The 18978-nt window shown below is 43.1% G+C and overlaps 1 protein-coding gene across 6 annotated transcripts in view; it reads left to right on the top strand.

Annotated features, from left to right (window-relative positions):
• The first annotated feature begins 4433 nt into the window (after positions 1-4433).
• MAP3K3 (mitogen-activated protein kinase kinase kinase 3) overlaps positions 4434-18978 on the top strand; it is a 64429-nt gene continuing 49884 nt past the window's right edge. For 4 of the 6 annotated variants that reach the window (XM_070227063.1, XM_023652228.2, XM_023652231.2 and 1 more), the window contains exons 1-3: positions 4434-4811; positions 13226-13347; positions 14974-15066. In XM_070227063.1, coding sequence (XP_070083164.1) covers positions 4808-4811; positions 13226-13347; positions 14974-15066 — 219 coding nt within the window. In that variant the 5' untranslated portion in view covers positions 4434-4807. The remainder of the gene's footprint in view (positions 4812-13225; positions 13348-14973; positions 15067-18978) is intronic. The other 2 variants (XM_023652230.2, XM_023652229.2) reach the window with 1 other exon arrangement.

Here is an 18978-nt window from a genome sequence, read left to right as displayed (position 1 = left end):
CAGTATAAAACCAGGGCAACAGATTTGAGAAGGCATGGTCCAGCTGGGAGGCTTCACGTGGGGAAAATGAAGAGTGAGGGGAAAAACAACAAAGAAAGAGAAGATAAAATTTATAGCTAAAAGGGCACATTTGTGGAAATTACACTCAATTACTAACATCCCCATTTAAGATTCACTTACTCATTCAACAAATATTTGGTTTTTGAATGCGCTATAAAAGATGCCAGGTATACCAATTTGAATGACACATCTTCTGTCCCTATGTTTACTTTCTTAAAGGCAATCACAATAGACCAGGACAAGTGCTTTGATATGTGCTCTGGTACCCAGATTTGGGAGTATCTGTCTGGAAACATCACTCCTGGAGGGAGTCATGTTTAGGCTTAGTTCTTCCCTGACAGAATGGGGTGGGGACAAGAGTGGGAGAAAAAGAGTGTTTGAAACAGAGAAAATAGCACATGCAGAGATGTAGAGGCAGGAGAGAGTCATAATTGAGGAACTGCCAGTGGTTCTGTGCGGCCAGAACATAGAATTTGAATGACAGGGTCAGGGAGGTGGGAAAATGAAAAACGTGTGGCCAGAGAAGGAAAGGTCTGGGTCCTGAAGGGCCTTGTTGGCTACATTCCCATATTTGACTTATCCTAAGGGAGATGGGAAACTATAAAGTTTTTAAGTAGAGCATGACAGGATCAGGTGTCCATTTTAAAAAGATCACCCTGTGATGTGAGCACACACTGGGAGGCAGTTACACTAAGTAATCCAAGTAAGAGATTTTGGTGGTTTGAAATAGGATGGTGGAACTGGGATGGGAGAGGAGTGGACAGATTGGAGACATGGTCTTAGATTAGCCCTGGGGGAAGGGAAATGAAGAGGAAGCTTTTGTAGTTAGATAACTCGAAGGCATCCAACTTGGGGAACTGAACACAGGCAGAGGAAATACAGAACTATGGAGGAAAATGATTAATTCAGTTTGGACCTGTAGAACCAAGGTGCCTGTGGGATAGATACTCAAGGGGATGATACCTCTGGAATTGAGAAGAAAGTCCAGTATGGTAACTGCGCGTGGGAATGTTTGAGATGGCTGGTTAAGGGACAGACAATGGGATGAAGCCCTCAAAGAAAGTGGTTGCTAGGGGCTGGCCCTGTGGCCGAGTGGTTAAGTTCAGGCGCTCCGCTGCTGGCGGCCCAGTGTTTCCTTGGTTTGAATCCTGGGTGCAGACATGGCACTGCTCATCAACCCACGCTGAGGCAGCATCCCACATGCTACAACTAGAAGGACCCACAACGAAGAGTATATACAACTATGTACCGGGGGCCTTTGGGGAGAAAAAGGGAAAAAAAAAAATCTTTAAAAAAAAAAAAAAGTGGTTGCTAGAACAGTAGAAGGAAAATCAGAAGGCTCTTTTCAGCTAAAGACTTTAGTGGTATTGCAGTTCTCTGCTATGTATGAGGCTCTATTCTAAGTGCTGGTGATAGAGCAGTGAACAGGACAAAGTCCCTGCTCATACACGGCTTATGTTCATTGTAGTTGGAGGAAAGACAAGTAAATATATAATTACAGGCACTGTGAAGAAAAATAAGGCAGAATAGGGGGACACAGAATGATGGAGGAGAGAGAGATTTTGGATGGAGTGGTTAGGAACTCAAGAAGTTGACATTTGAGCAGAGACCTGAAAGAAATGTAGGAATTAGCCATGGGAACATCTTGAGGGAGAGCATTCCAGGCAGAACAAATGGCAAGTGCAAAGGACCTGAGGTGAAATGTCCTGAGCTTGTTAGGTTCAAAGTATGGTAAGAAGGCCAGTGGCAGAGATGAAGTAGGAGAGGATGGCAGGGGCCAGCTCCTGTTGGGCCTGGAAGACCATGACAAAGAGTTTGACTTTTATTCTAAGTGTGATGAGAAGCCTTTGGAGGCTTGACAGCAGGGGAGTGACATGATCTGAATTACATTTTACAAGGATCACTGGTTGCTCTGTGGAGAATCATTTGTTGGGTGGCCACAGAGGAAACGAGACCAAGTAACAGGCTAAGGTGGTCATCCAGGAGAGAGGATGGCGGCTTGGACTAGGGTGGTAGTGGTAACAAGTGGTCGGATTCAGATACATTTTGAAATGAGCTGAAAAGACTTGCTGAATGATTGGATATAGGGGTGTTACGGAAAGAGTGAAATCAAGGAATATTCCTCCTAGGTTTGTATTTTAACAGTTGGGAAAATAGAGGAGCAGGGTATTTTTGGGGGGAGCGGGGGAAAGAATCAAGAGTTCAGTGTAAAATATGTTAAATTAGAGGTGTGTTTTAGACATTCCAAGAGAAGCTGCTGAACATTGACTTTTGGATACAGGCAATGGAGTAGGCGCAAGATTTCCACTGGCATAAATGTGCCTTTTTAAAATATTTTTCTCACAGCTTAATAAAATTAAGGGTCAGATCTGAGCCTCACATTGGCAGACTGTGACCTCCAGCACTGGCCTATTACATGCATTCTCACCAGGGTGATATCCCAAAGGGTGAAAAATGATTCTTAAGGGGTGAAAGAAATCTTAGATAATACAATGGTATGTGGCCTTCAAAGCTCAACCCTACCTGACAAAATCTTATTCCTTAGCATTTAATTTCTCTCATTAGGGAGAATTTAAATTTAATTAAGTCATTTAAAATTTTCTCCTTGGGAGCTGATAATGAAAAAGTGGTCAAGAAACACTAGCCTAGTGCAAGAACATACATAGCCTTTGGGTGTCAGACAGACCTGGTATGAATCCTGGCTCTACCACTTGGACATCATACTTAACTTCTCTGAGCTTCACTTTCATCATTAAATGCCAACAGTATTACTTACGTCCTAGTTATTGCAAAGGTTAAATGAGATAATGTGCCTGGCATATAGTAAGTGACTGATAAGTATTAACTTTCTTTCCCCTTTACTCTATCTCCCCTTCCCAGAAAAGAGAGATTATTATAGTTAAGGAACTACAATAAACTGGGTAGGGATCTAATCAAGTGGGAAAATGATAGACTTAAAAGCTTGTTGGAGAAAAAAACAACCTAACAGGACAAGGGGCCTGATTAAATATTGGGGGACAGGGTGTAAAGAGGGGAGTCTAAGGTATTTCTTAAGAGATTTGACACCCAAGGCAAAGCCAGCACTAAATGTTCTTAGTTGACAGTTGAAAATGGCATCAGAGGAAGATTATTCTGGCATCTAATTTATATTACACTTGAACAGGGACCAGAGGAAGGGAGCCCATATTAATTGTGGTGAACTTGGAATCTGAAGATCTAGGTGTATAAAATGTTGAACAATGGGGGCTGGGGAAATTAATTATGTTCACTCTCTATTTTGAAATATCATGCAGCCAGTACAACTGTTTTGGAACAATAGTCAGTGGCACGGGAAAATACTTATAATAAAATGTAAGCGCACTACAAAACAATATGAAGCGATTTTTGTCAAATGTTGTGTATCCCGGTAGGAAAGAGAAAATTATCTCTGGGGTGGGATTTTTACTTAAGTATCTTTATCAATTTTAGTACAAAGAGCTTGTATTGCTTTTATAACCAGGAAGAAAAAGGCTTTTTCCAACAGAACCCCTCTGATTTTGCCACTTACTGGTTTCGGCCCAAGCCAGCGGCGGAACTCCCAGATTTCCAAGGACCCACATTCCAGCACTACCCCGGCCCCTCGAAGGGTGTGGCCTTCGAGGTATGAGACCCAGGAAAAGGCGGGCAGCGGTGAGGCCTCCCCTGCCTCTGGGCAAGTGCAGCGCCTGGACCGGAGCTCGGACTTGCCAGGGGATCCGGTGGCAGAGGTGGCCTCACGCCGGGAAGCGTTCAGAGCCAGAACCCTCCCCCCTCATTCCGCGCCCGGTGTGGGCACAGGGAGGGGCAGGACGCTAGCCTCAGGGACCGCCGAGAGCCTGGAGGGAGGGAGGCCGGGGGGCCCCTCCAGCCACCTTCCCAAACTCCAGCCCCAAAGTAGCGGGCGCGGAACCGCGCCAGCCCGCGCACCCGCCGAACCTTGGGTGACTGACGGGAGGTGGGAATGTGGGCGGGGCCTCACGCGTGAGCTGTGATTGGAGCAACCGATACCTCCCGGGGAGAGAGGGCGGGCAAGCCAGCGGGGGATGCGCAGAGGCGGGTGCTCAGAGCCCTCTACGTGATTGGCTAGCAGCTGAGTGAACCAGACGCTGTTCCTATGATTGGCAGGCGGTAGACAGCCCTCGGAAACCGCCGTGGCTTCGCCCATTGGCATCCTAAGAGAGTAGGCGGGAATGGTTCATCGTGTGGTGCTGATGATTAGCTGGCGGCTGAGAGTTAGCGAGTTGGGGAGAGAGCGGGGGCAGCGGCTTCCTGCTTGTTATTGGCTGGTGAAGTGAGTAGGGGTGGTACGAAGGTCCGGCGACTGCCTGGGATTGGCGAGCGCTGGGGTGAGTGACAGACAAGGGGGAGAGCTGCGCGACCAGCGGTTTGTTTTTCGGAGCGTTCCTGAGGTGGAGAACGGTGGCCGGACGGAGCGACTGCGGGACTAAGGGACTGGCGGGCGGGCGGGTTGAGCGGCGCCGCCGAAGCCGGGCTGGGCCGAGCCGAGGAGCGCCAGGGATGTAGCGGGCCACCCTGCCCATGCCACAGCGCCCGGCCGCGGGCGGAGCCGGAGCCGGAGCCTGGGGAGGCGGCGGGGGCCCCGAGCACAGCCCGCGCCCCCCGCGCGGAGCCAGGCCCGCTGCCGTCCCCGCCGCCCGGGCCCCCGGCATGCAGCCCCGGCTGCGCAGGTGACACTCGGGCCCAAGCCGCCGCCGCCGCCATCGCCACCATGGGTGAGTGTCGCCACCGCCCCGGCCTGTGCCCGCGCTGCTTCGCGTCGCCCCGCCCCGGGCTGAGGGGAGGAGGACCCTGGGCCGCCGCCTGACAGGCATGGACAGCCCGCCCGGCCGGGGCTGCAGACCGCCGGCGCCCGCCTCCCCGCTCGCGGCTCCGCGGCCCGGGCGGGGGTTCTGGCCCCCCCAGCCCGCCGGGGCGGTCCCGGCCGGCGGAGCCCCCTCGGCAGCCTCCTTCCGGGCCGCGCGGCGGGCGCATCCCGAGGAAGCGGCGGCCGGGTCGAGGGCCCGTGCTCGGCGGGGCAGCCCGCTCCAGCCCGAGCGAGCCGGCCCGCGAGCCCGAGGGCGGGGGAGCGAGAGCGCAGTGTGGGGCCCGGGCTGGAGGCTGGTGCAGGCCCAGCTGCTGTTGTGTCTTTTCCTTGATTTGCTTTTTTTTCCTGCCTGTGTCATTTCCTTCCCTTTGCTCACACTGGCCGGCCTGTGAGAGTTCCCGGGGCTTGCTCTCGAGCCCTCTGCGCGCCGCGGCGCAGGGGGCAGGGCGTGCGGGGAGACAGGCTGCGAGGAGATTAAAACGGCAATCACTGTTATCAACAGCACTGTTGAGAAATTTGAGCTGCACGCAGATTGCTGGAGGTTAGGAATTGGTCGGGGCTGCCACTTATAATTCACATCCTACTTTTTGAAAAATCCGGTTACAGTGTTTTACATCCATTATTTTTATCTTGCGGGATCCCTGAAATTATGTAACTTTTGAAAGGGAGCAGCTTTCGTTACACAAAAGAATCTCATGAAATAATTTCCTTTTTATCAATATTTGCAATTTCTGTTGTGAAGATGTGATCTAAGAAAAGCTTTTAATGTCTTCCACACTCAGCATTTGAACTGAATTGTATTTCGTGTCCTTTTTGGTAACTTAGCAAATGATCTATTTAATCTATTGGACTAGATTAAAAAGCGAATAAGCTTTTAGATGTACTTTGCTTCTCTCGTTGGATCAGTTATTGTGATTCACTTGTCCGCAATCACAAGTTTTGCAGAGTATTTGGTATTGTCCTAAATAATCAAGGGATAAAACTGCAGTGAAAGGATCCTGTGCAAAGCTATTCATCCCATCTGTGAAGTGCCCCATGTGAAGAGGGAACGTTAATGTTTGCTTTGCCCTATAGCAAGGTCAAGTCATTTTTGTAGGAGGTTAAGTGTATGCTGTGTCACATTGGGCAGATATTCTTTTGTGGCCTATGTCTACACTCTGGCTTTGAATGAACTGCCTTGTTCTATTCCATGCTGCCCCTCATTCGGTAAGGGATGGGTTTCTTCCTTTGCTAGGCTTACTATTTCCTTCCCATACTTTACTTCTGAAGTGCTTGCTCTTCTGGGGAAAGTCTCCTGTGACAGTAGGAAAAAAAGGAACCCAGTAAGGCTTTGTACTACATAATTCAACAAATACTTATTGAACATTTACTATAAATGTGGCATGTAATTCTTCTTGCCATCTCTAGGCTTCAAATGTTTATCTTGTGTTCTAGAATTTGATGATTGAACTAAATCTTTGATTTGTGAATCTATATTTGGGAGAGTCTTTCTAACAAGTCTTTCTTCTTTGTGCTGTGGGGGCAGTCTTAAGTCCCAAAGTGGGGGTGTGAAATACTTGAGGGTGTACAGACCTCCCACTCTCCACTTTCTTGACTGCTAAACCAGTTAGATTGCCCAGGTGTGTTGGCTATATTTCATTGTCTAACATGAAAATAGATGTCAGCCTGTTTTCAGATTTCAAGACATTTTCAAAAAATTTAAGTGTTGAGTATATGGAGAGACGGTGATGGGGAGGAAAGGAACTATACAGGTAGGGTTTAGAGCCCCAAAGTAAAAAGGACGAGGACTCAGTGTCTTCTCATTTGTCTTCATGTCAGTTTTGCATGAAGAAATTGAAACAGTGAGGGGAGAATTAACTTGCGTGGTAGCTGCAGTATATTAGGCAAGCTGGTTTAAGAACCACTGCCTGGCTTTCCTCAGCACCCCACCGCCCTATACCATTCTTTCTCTCTCTTTTTTGTAGATGACCTTGACATGCAATTAGAGCTAATACTGAATTCTCCCAGAATCTGGTTCTTTAATTTGTTTTGTGTAGGGCTCGCAAGGATAAATGCCGCCCCCCACCAAGTCTCTCTTAAATACTAGTTTCCATTTTGATGATATGAATGATGAAAATTCAAATTCCCAGGTTAGTTTGTTTTAGTTGCTGTAGTTCTAGATAAACTCAAGAGGTTGATAAGAGAGAAACATAGACTTATTCATATTTTCGTTACACTTGTTAAACTGCAGGCCACGGAGGAAAGAACTAAAGCTAATTTGAGTCCCTGCCCTGCAGGTTTTTTGGTTTAACAGTCAGATTTCCCTGAGTTGTTCTAAGCCCCAGACTCAAGACTGTTTGACAACTTGGGTTGGTAATAAAAACAGGTCAGATTTTATATTGGCTGTTAGCCCCAGTAAATCTCTAGTGGAAACTACACTTATCCTTGTAAATAATAGGAAATGTTCCCTTTTTTGGCTTTGATACCGTGTGGTTATAAAAAAAATAATTGGGATTGACTGGTCATTTTTTCTTGGTCACACTAGAATCCTTTCCTAGTTTTAGTAATTTTAGGCAAATGCTGCTAATAATACCTGAGACTAATTTACTCCTGTTTGTTTGGACTTTTTATAAATGCAATCTGAAAATTAGGGGGAAGTATTACTGAAAAGTATGTAGCAACTTGGAAGTGTTACAGGAAACTATAGTGAACTGAGTACAGGATTAAGGATGGTGTAGTTCTGGTTTATTAGCTTGAAGTCAGAATCATTGTGATTTACAGACTCCTCGTGTGTCTAGGGTTCTAAGGCTATTGGGAGCTCCTAGTTAGATCAGTCTCAATTCAGTTTGTCTAGAATCTGACCACCTGTGTAGACTCTGAATAGTTGGCAGTTGTTTTGATTGGAATTGGGATCACAATTTAATGAGTCAACATGGCTATGTCACAACTAGATTTCTGATATTTTCAAAAATGATAGTTGGATTTTAAAACTGAATTTTAGGCGTTTGTAAAAAGCACATATCTGTCCAACTGAGCGATACTTATGGGAATACAGAAAGGATAAGAAGCAGTTTTCTTGGTTCTACCTATGTAAGCTGTCCATTTATCCTTTACCCATTTACTGAATGTCTTTTATGTGTCAGGCGCAGTGTTAGGCCCTGTACCTGCGTTTATACTGTCCTTAAGCAGTTATAATTAGGTAAGGTGAACCAGAAACATGTAAACAAATAAGTGCAATGAGGTGTTGTAGGTGCTTTGTCAAAACTGTGTAAAGGTACACAGGAAGGAAGGATCAATTCTGTAGTTTGGGGAATGACATACATAACCCTATAGTCTCCAGGCCTTTACGTTAATTTCATTAAACATTAAAGTAAAATATAGTGGTGATATATTGATTCATAGGAGGAAGCAGTGGCTTACTTTGTAACATGTATTTTTATTTATTTATTTATTTGTTTGTTTTAGATTTTTAATTTTTTTTCCTTTTCTCCCCAAAGCCCCCAGGTACATAGTTGTATATTCTTAGTTGTGGGTCCTTCTAGTTGTGGCATGTGGGACGCCGCCTCAGCGTGGCTCGATGAGCTGTGCCATGTCCGTGCCCAGGATCCGAACTGACGAAACCCTGGGCTGCCTGCAGCAGAGCTGGCGAACCCAACCACTCAGCCACGGGGCTGGCCCCATAACGTGTATTTTTAAATTTTGAACCACCATCAATTAATATTGAAGGGCTGTTATATCCCAGAAACAGAAAAATAAACATCAGAATTTGCCTTTCAGATCTAGCAATGGTTCAACCGTGTCCTTGAAGGAAAAAAAGTTTCTTCTGAATTGAGGATTGAGCCTTTTTGCTTATATTTGCTATAAAATGATGTTGCCCAGGTATGGACTAGGTGGAGGCAGTGGGAGTATATGAAATATCTTGAAGAGTAAGATGATAAAATTTGACTCAGAGGCACTCTGAAGCACAGGCTCTCCTGGGTGAGCAGTGTGATCAGACCATCTGGCACAGCTGGGTAGAGCATTGGCAAGATGAAGAAGTAACGTTGTTAGCTAAGTGAAAACAAAGATGAAAATATTTCTTTGGGGATTTGTATATATGGAAAAGAGTGTCTGGCATAGTAAATAGACATCATGTAGGACAACAATGTTTGCTGAAGGATATGGTGCTTTGGAAACTTTTCTCGGTTTTTAGCCAAGGGAGTTCATAAATGGGAGGGCGTTAAGACACTGCTTTTAGATAGAAGTAATAGCTCAATCTGGAAGAGTGACTTCCTGCTGGAGCTAAAGAGAGGAGTGTGGCCTGGCAGCCCCATACCTTAGGTCAGGGTATGAGGAAAAGAAAAAGTACATGCTGCTGGATGATTATAGATAGCTGTCTGCTTAAGACTGTTTAAGAGCTTCTACTTTTTAAGCCTGACCTCTAATCCTTGTTTCATAGATCCCTTCTTTTGTATTTTCTATGAATACTCCTCCCCTCTAGATTCTTAACCTCTTAATCTCTAGATTTAACTTCGTCCTCTGTGCTTCTTCCTAGTAGCTTTTAAGTGGGTCAGACCACCGCCATCCTCAGGAAATCTTTTCAAGGTTATAGCACACTATTACCCCTGCCTCACCTTGTTCATGTGTAAAGTTCACAAATGAATTGTTGATTTCCAGTGCTTCAAATTTTCTTTTAATCTCCAGCTTCTTGATTCCGTTTAAAATTTTGTTTCTGCCTCTACCACTCTGTTGGATCTGCCTGGCCTACGCCTGCCACGGCCCTTCTTTGGTCTTGGTCTGTGATGTCACTCTTTTGTTTTTTCCAATCCTCGTAAAGGCTTCTTTGCCAGTGTACCTTCTTCCTACTTTGCTCAGTAAAGATTATTACTCACTGAGGATCAGTCCTTGACTTTCTTTTCATCCCCTCTACCCCTTGCTTACTTTCATGTCCTTTTTCTCCTCAGTTCATTTTTTAAGCTCTCCTGCATAGCTGGGACAGCTTGCTTTTCTGAAAGAATCTTTATTCTGTTAATTTTTGAAATCATCTGTACAACCTTTTGCTACTCACGTTGTGAAAATTTTTTTTTTTACACATGTGCGTTTATGTACTCTGGTTTGTATATTGTCTAATTAATTCTCTTTATTTGTATAACCTTGTATTGGTGTGCCATTTATCCTTTTACCCCTAGAGTTTGAATACCTTGAAATATCTTTTTTTTTGGGGGGGGGAGGAAGATTAGCCCTGAGCTACCTGATGCCAATCCTCCTCTTTTTGCTGAGGAAGACTGGCCCTGAGCTAACATCCGTGCCCATCTTCCTCTACTTTCTATGTGGGATGCCTACCACAGCATGGCTTTTGCCAAGCGGTGCCATGTCCACACCCAGGATCCAAACCAGTGAACCCTGGGGCACCGAAGTGGAATGTGCACACTTAACCGCTGTGCCACCAGGCCGGCCCCAACCTTAAAATATCTTTCAAAACTATCTAATGTATAATACATGATAGGTACTGAGTAAATGGTTATTGTTAATATTAATAAAAATTCAGGAATAAAATTAAGTATTAGGATAGATTAAGTGGATTCCAGTCTTTTCCTATTGACCTTTTTCCATTGATGATAATGATAGCCAGCATTTTTTTTTTTAGCATTACTAAGTGTTAGGTATCATGAGGAATGATTTGTGAGTTTTTTTTCCTTTTAACGCTTAAAGAAGCTCTGTGAAATGATACTTTTATTCTCTCCACTTTACAGATGAGGAAATGGAGGTTTAGGGAAAATAAGTGATTTATTCAAGGTCTCCTTAAATCCAGGTCTTTCTGACTCCAAAGTCCATATAACTGACTGCTGCACACTAAGAAAGCTGCTATTTGTTTTTTAAAAGTTTTGTTTGTTTGTTTTTATTTTTTAAGGAATGCCATACTGGAGTGCTGATAATTCAGTTAAAAATCTCAATCCAGGAAGAAATGCCTAAAAGAGCCACTTGATTTACTTCCTGTCTTTATCCATGTCCTCAGTTTGAAGTATCAGTTTAAGAACCTGTCTCCCTCTAGCAATGTGTTCGGCGCAAAATCAGATTCTATAACCCTGTTTCACTTGTGTCACTTGTGCCGGATTTCAAGAGATAGTGCCAAACCATTCCTCTAGTGTGTTCTCAGCACTGGAACTACCAAACAAGTTTATCCATTAAGTAATGCCAGGAATTGGTTAGCTTCCTGGAAACAGAATTTGTCAACCTGATAAACCAGCTCTTATAATAGCATCATCGTCTACAGAATTAGAAACGATTTCTCCAGTCATACTTGTTGTAGATTTGACTTGAAAAGTGTGTGTGTGTGTGTTCACATCCATCTTGTTTCAATATCTCAGTTGAGACAACAACTGAAATTCTCAATTCTAAGGGTGGTTACCTTGATACTGAAAACTCCATGCATTCTGCAGTTAGGGATATCGCTAGATGCTTCTCAGTAAACACCTACCTAGTCATAATCCTCCTTAAAATGACCCCAATTTACTGTTATAGTTGCCTAATAATTTCATAATACATATTATATTTAATAATATATAAGCCAATTTAATATGTAAGGCTATATATATTATATATATAAGCCAATCTTCCTAATTTAGATGTAATGCTCTCATTTTTAAACCTTGTTTGGGAGGTTTTGTTTTTGTTTTTGTTTTTTGAGGAAGATCAGCCCTGAGCTAACATCTGCCAATCCTCCTCTTTTTGCTGAGGAAGACTGGCCCTGAGCTAACATCCGTGCCCATCTTCCTCCACTTTATATGTGGGATGCCTACCACAGCATGGCGTGCCAAGCAGTGCCATGTCCGCACCTGGAAGCCAGACAGGCAAACCCCGGGCCACCGAAGCGGAATGTGCACACTTAACCACTGTGCCACTGGGCTGGCCCCTGTTTGGGAGGTTAAAAAACAGAAAACCAAGCAAGTTCCCTTTGTTTAAGGAGCTTATAGGGAAATTGCTAGAAAATATAAAGTAATTGATGGGATGTATATGTTTTAATTTTGACACATGTCTTTCTGTAGATACCTACTTCCTCATTTGTCTTCACCATTTACGTCATTCTTTCAGTACAACTCTCACTCTCACATGTACTTTTGTATATGTTTTGAAATGGAATTAGATGGGAAGCTACTCTACTGATGTTTCTCCTGCAAGTTGTAAGTCTAATTTTACTTTTCTGAGCAGGCAGAAACCTCTTCGTGGGCACCCTTCTTCCTTTCCTGCACCTCCTCAGAGGGCATGTAGGGCACCTGAGCACATTTGGTCTAGGAAGAGGGGAGAGGCAAATAGCACAGTTTTACTTCCTATACTTCATTCTGTTCTTTCCTTTCCACGGGGTTATTAGAATATTTCCAAGGGAGAATGATAAAGGGCAGAAGATAGGTACTCTACTCTTTGGGTAGAGTCTTTTGCACTTGCTTCTGTTAATGTGTGTCCCGAGTGACTCACTTGTCACCAAAGCAAGTGTAACAACTCATCCCTCATGTTCCTCTTTAGACCAAGAGATTTATTTATTTTCAACTCTTAAATGCAGTTTGAGTGGGCAAGGATCTCTGGAAGGACCTGGGGGAATTTTGCAAAACATGGAATTGGGCTGATTTGGGTTCTGGGTTTTGGCCAGTTGTCTTCAATGCATGAGAACTGTAGTACTCTATGCTATTTCAAGAAAAGGGGATTCAAAGTAATGCCATTAAGGTAGAGACAATGCGCTGCTTGGTCAATTAGAGAAGAAAAACAATAGAACTGCCTTTTGACTTCCCTGTGGGAAGCAGAAGGCCTATAAACTTATAAAGAGGTGGGAGGGACACATTCAAAGGCTAGGCTTTTAAAACAACTTCTGTTCAAAGCAGCTACCTGAGGTCCTTGTTTGGTACCTTTTTAAATGTCTTCTCCTACATATGATGCTTTATGAATAAATCTGTGACTGACTCTGTCCCATAATAAACTCTCCATGAATTCATCTTTTCACTCAGTGCCCTCCTATACTGTGCTGTGTTGTTTTTCACTTTACTCCAGCTTTTCATCTGTTTTTGCCTGGTTGAGTTTCTCTGGCACTGGAAGAATTGCGGTGTTTGAGCACCTCACTTGCCCCTGAATTGGTAAATATTACTGCCAGAAATCTGATTCCAGAGCTGTTAAGAATCCATTAAAATTCAAGTTGCCATAGTCTGACCTCAGTTATCTATCTGTTTTTCGAGACATCAAATGCATGTGATTATAGTTACAAGGTCTGTCATTTTATCTGGGCAGAGCTCCCTAAGTATTAGTCATATAATTTGTGAAAATACTTTGCTGGTCTGTATTAAAGTATCTCGGCCCATGTGCTCTCTTTCCTTGCAGACGAACAGGAGGCATTGAACTCAATCATGAAGGATCTGGTGGCCCTGCAGATGAGCCGACGTTCCCGAGCGCCTGGATATGAGACCATGAAGAACAAAGACCCGGGTCACCCAAATAAGCAGGTGTGTGTGGTTCTGGAAGACTTAACTAAATCTGTTGGGGAGGGCTTTTCAAAGGGGGAATATGTGAGAAGCAGAGGATGCTCTAATCCAGGCTTGAATGCTAGCGGCCCCTTCTTTTTAGTCTTAAATGGTAAATGATGTATACCAACCAGGTGTGAGTCATCACCTGAAGTCCCAAAGCCTTGTGCATCTGACCTTGTGCATAGTGTTTCATCTGTGGAGAATAAGAATAATTCTTTTGCTTATTAGGGGGACACTATTTGTGTAATTTTACCTTTACTGATTATTTGGCAAATATTTTATCCAGATTCACAACCCCTAATTCAGAAGGTTTTTAGCTACCTTACCGTATATACTCAGGAGAAATTAATTTTAGTTATTTATGTGAAGTATAATTAGGTAGGGAAACAATAAAATGTCATATAATAGATTCTAAAGGTAACAATGAATGATTTTGGTATTATTGTTGTTTACAGTTGCTTCCCCATATTAACTCAGGTAGTCAAGAATGCCTGTTTTATTGAGAGTTGTGTGCTTCTTTAGGAAGACAGTTCCTATTTTTGTTAACATTTAAACTTGTGTGCTGTTGAGAACCTTCTCACCTCCAGTGTCATTTAACCTCCCTGTTTCCTGGGTACTTTGGCATGCAGAGAGAAGTGAATGATGGGGGGTTTTCCTCCCTAGTGGGTATCTGGGGCTATATTAGATAGTTATAGTGTGTTTGATGAAAATTTGTCCATGACATCCTCCCTTGTTGTTCTCTTCATTGTCAGCTAACCTTCTCTCTCCTCATTTGCACCTTGTCTACCAATTCTTCAGAAGTACCCTTGGCTACTATAGAAAGTAGCCCTAGAACTTTTTCGGTCTAAAGTTTCTGGATGTAGCCTCCCAGAGTATTTCCTGCCTTTAGGAAAAATAGGCACCCTCAGTTCTTTTGTTTTATGTTATAACAGAAGGATTAGTTTAAAAAGCTGCTTTTATTTTTGTGATCACCTTACAGAACTGGGGGAACAACAGAATAGGGCCCATTCTTGTACTATTTTCACACATTATTCTAATTGTGTGGGTTCTCCCTTGCTATAACTCATTTCTATTCAAAGCTGCTTTTGGAAGGAGCATTTTACCAGAAGTGAGTCCCCTCCCCCAGGCTTGAGCCTAATGACCTCACTTTCCTTCCTGTCTTCCTATGTGGAGTGTGCTTGTAACGCTCCAGTCAGCTGATCTTTCTCCAAATGGGACTGTTAGCATGGATATCAGTTAGTAGGTGAAAAGGGGAAACTTTCTAAAGTTAGAAGGCCCAAAGGGACCAGACTGGGAAGAGGATGGGTGGAGTGGTCCCTGATCATTCCTTGAAGGGAGATGACTTTTTAGGAATCCTTCTGCTTAAAGCCTAAAAGCTATTATAAGAAAAATCCTGATCTTTGACTGTGCCTGTTGCTGTGTTATTAGAGTCAAGTGAGTGGTTATGAAGGTAGAAAGTTGTGAAAAGGATTGACTGCCTGTTAGAAAGTAATCTTAACAAGAGGTACTGGTTCTTTGGACCCACAATTTTCTTGAATATCGTCAAATTTTTTCTGTTGCATGGAGGATACAGATTATTAACCTCAGTTTTTTTGTTTTTTAAAGAAAAAACACAACAGCAGCAGCTCAGCCCTTCTGAACAGCCCCACAGTAACAACAGGCTCATGTGCAGGGGCCAGTGAGAAAAAGAAATTTTTGGTAAGGAACCAAATTACCTATTAAAGCTAAAATGTGCTGTTAAATCTGATACTAGTGCTGGAAGAGTGTGGAGTACATTTCCTGGACAAGTCATTTTAGTGGATTTGTAGGGAGCACTGGTTACTCATTACCTATATTCTATGCTTTTAGTCACCATTTCCCATAACAATAGTATTCTTAAGCAGCCTCTATCAGTGCTGTCCAATAAACTTTCTGCGATGATGGAAATGTTCTTTATTTGTGTTGTCCAATGTAGTAGCCACTAGCCACATGTAGCTATTGAGCAACTGAGGAACTGGATTTTAAATTTTACTTAATTTAAATTTAAATAGCCTCATGTGGCTAGCAGCTATTGTCTTGGACAACACAACTTTGTATACTATATAAGGGACTTTTGTTGGGAAAGAAATTAAGTATGTTATATGCTTGGAGATGTTTAGTGATTCACTTGTACATTCAGTCCTTCACACAGGTCATGAGTTTCTATGTATTGTGATAAGCTCATCCGTGGGAATCCTATCTAAGATTCTGTTGCAGCGGGCATGGGGATCTGGGGAGAGTGTGAAGCTACAGAACTAGCATGGCTATTTAGAAATTGAAGCTCAAAGGTATATGCTGATATTGTGTAAAAGGGTGATGAAAATGTCGATAGCTTTTTCCCTTAATAAAGTCAAGGTTATAGTCTCTTCTGGGAAGTGTACAGATGCTCATCTTCTGACCAGGAAAAGTATTCTTCAGCAAAATCATGAAAGCAGAAAGAGAGACTCAGTGAATGCATTTCTAGGAAAGATAGGGTGAGGTGGGAGTGAGGGGAACATTTCAGCGGGGAGGTGTTTACAGCTTAGCATAATGAAGAGAGTCTGGAGATGTTAATAATCTATTAATGTAGGACTTTACAATTTACAGAGTGAATTCACATTATTATTCTTGTTTTTGTTCGCTTGGGCCTGGGATAGGATTAAGCAGTTTTCTTCATTACTGGTTCTGCCAGAAGGTCTTTGCTTAGGAGGAGAGAGGAATGAAAGATCAAAACCTAATTTAAATAGCTAAGAGATGCTAAATTGGGCTAAAGATTCAAATTGCAGGGTCCTGGTTGAAAGTAACTAAGTATTTTGGCCAGCAAGAGAGGTTGTTTATTCAGGGATGGGATGGTACTGGCAGAGGCAAACATCACTTTGGTGTGAGAATGGCAGTGCTGGCTACAGGCAGAGCTGAGATTGACATAGCCTCATGGGGCTCAAGTTTGGCACAGCAAGGAAAGCCAGAGGAGCTGTGGGTTCATTGACACAATTGTTTGGGGGCTGAGGCCTGGAAGAACTGGAAAACCTAATATAATAACTCAGCTTGGCAGGACTTCAAACATCCTCTTCCCTAAGTAAACAAGCTAGGTAACTAATTGAAAAAGAGAATGCATTTGAGAACAGCTAAGCATTCTGAGCAGCTGTGGAAGTACATGGGCAGTGAGGTGCACTGCTATGAACTATTTGTTGGGAGGTAGGATCTGTGTTCTCTGTATTTTCCCTCCTCTACATTAGGTCCTTGAAAGCCTATAGCCTGGCTGGAGCTGGCTGAACATTCTTAGATGTATGGCACATGCTAGGTGTGGCTGGGGCCTGTGGATGGTTTTGCAGGTCCTGATGTGCAACATCCCTTTATCAGTCATCAACCTATTTCTTTATCAATAGGTGCTATTTCTCTGTGAGGCTGAAAAAAAAAAGTTTATGTTCAGTAGCAGCAGAAAGCAAACACTAATCTTCTGACTCCTGGTCAAAGTAATTTTACCATGTGTAAGTCTAATAACTTTTGTAAGCCTCAGTTTTTCCATCTGAAATATAGACATAATACACTCACATGCTGCATAACGATTTTTGGTCAACAACGGGCCACACGTATGATGGTGGTCCCATAAGATTAGTACCATATAGCCTAGGTATATAGTAGGCTATACCATCTAGGTTTCTATAAGTGCACTCCATGATGTTTGCACAGTAACAAATTTGCCTATTGATGCATTTCTCAGAAGGTGTCTCCATTGTTAAGTGACGCATGGCTGTATTAGCTACTGTGTCTACCTCTTAAAGTCGTTTAAGATCATAGAATGTAAAACAAATCTACAAATGTGAAGCAATAGTGATTACATCACTTCTATTATGTTCTGGCATTGTGGGTATGAGCTCTAGTGAAAACTTTAAACTAGAACTATGTATACTGTCATGGAACTGAAAGGGTTCAGGTTTTCTATCTTTATTGGACTGTCATTACTGTTTATCAGATGGTTTACAAACTTCTAAAGCTAGCCTAATTTCTGAAGAAATAGAATCCCTATTTCCACAGATTCCTATTTCCCTTGATTCTTATCAAAATGGTAGGTAGAGTCTTAAACAGAGGCCAGGGTCTAAATATGACCCTGCTGAGGTTCACTAGTGGGTGCTTCAGAATGGAAAAGTTGATTTCTTCATGGCAGGCACTAGCAAGACAGGGCTCTTGGTTATCAGTTCTAGAGGAGGAGAATTCTAGGAGCTGTTTCTCCAGCAGGGTCAATGATTGAGCAGACTGTCTTTTGCTTTTACTTTGATAGATCTGGCTCTTCAGGACTTCCTTTCTCTTTCAAGGATTGTTGATAAGATAGGCTGTCTAGTTTGAAAATAAAACATAAAGCAATATACAAGCCTGGTATTCTATTTTGTAAGAAGGTTGCTGTGTGTGTGTGTGTGTGTATGTGTGGTAGTTCATTAAGCAGCAATAGATAACTAATACAACATTCAATCACTGATTCATTCCAACGCTCACTGAGCCCCCACTGCAAGCCAGGCATAATGCTGGGACTGGGGATACAGAAAGAACTAGGGCAGAGAAGAAGGTTGCTGTATAATTATCTCTTTCACTGATCTCTTAGGGTTTTCCTAAGTCACACAAATAAAATTATTTTTGTTGCCCTTTTCTTTTTCTTCTCATTTATTATTTTGGCAAAATAAGGACTCCAGTGCCAAAGATGTGGGAGCCATCAAAGGTGTATAGCAAATTCAGGGAGAGGGAGCGCTAGAGAATCAGAGAAATTAGTTCACAAACCTTTGTTTAGTAAGCATTGTTTGATTTTTTTGGATTCTTGGGAGCCCTCTTGGGTTACATGTTCAGTTGTTGAGTTCATCCTTTGAAAAGGTCGTTTCTGCTTAAGTTTGGTATCATCGTTGGTTACTCTTGTTGCCCCCACTAAGTTCCCAAATTTGTTGCTCATCCTGGGGGTCTGCACTGTCCTTCTCCTGGGCATGGCTGTCGCTATTTCTTTCACCAGATTGGCTCTGGTGGGCAGGGGACTTGAACCTGCCTAGACCTGAATTTTTGTACTGGAACTTCTTTCTCAGCAGCTGTGGCACCTCTCTATTCAGTTCAACATGTGCCTATGGTCAATCTTCTTGGACCTACAAAAGAAATGTAAGTTAGGTTGCCTATACTCTAGGAATCATGGGGTCTTATTGAGAAATGAGAAAGACGTGAGAAAAAGAAACTAAGGTAGGATGGGACTATGCCTAAATACATGGTTTAGATAGTGAGTGCTATAGAAGGTCAGGAAAGTGAAAGATGAACTTGGGCCGAAGGAGTTATAGCGTCATTTCTGGAGGAGTTGGCACTTGAACTACGCTGTGAAGGATGTGTAAGAGTTTAGTTAGGTGGAAAGGAGGAGTGGTGGCACTCCGAGTGTGAAAACTGAATGATTAAAGGCCTAGGGGAAGGAATGAATATGGCATATTTCAGGAAATAGGGTGGGCATTGATTTGGCTGAAGAGAGGACTCCTGTTGAGAACAGTGTAAGACGGTTAGGTAAACTGAGTGAGCTTAAATTCGAGAGGGCTTTGAATGATAGCTGAGAATTTAGACTTTATTCTATAGGTCATGGGTAGCACTGATTACTTT

Source organism: Equus caballus, chromosome 11, assembly GCF_041296265.1.
Source record: "Equus caballus isolate H_3958 breed thoroughbred chromosome 11, TB-T2T, whole genome shotgun sequence".
NCBI lineage: Eukaryota > Metazoa > Chordata > Mammalia > Perissodactyla > Equidae > Equus > Equus caballus.
The sequence above is the reverse complement of the archived record's forward strand: the minus strand, read 5'-3'. Positions and strand labels throughout refer to the sequence as shown.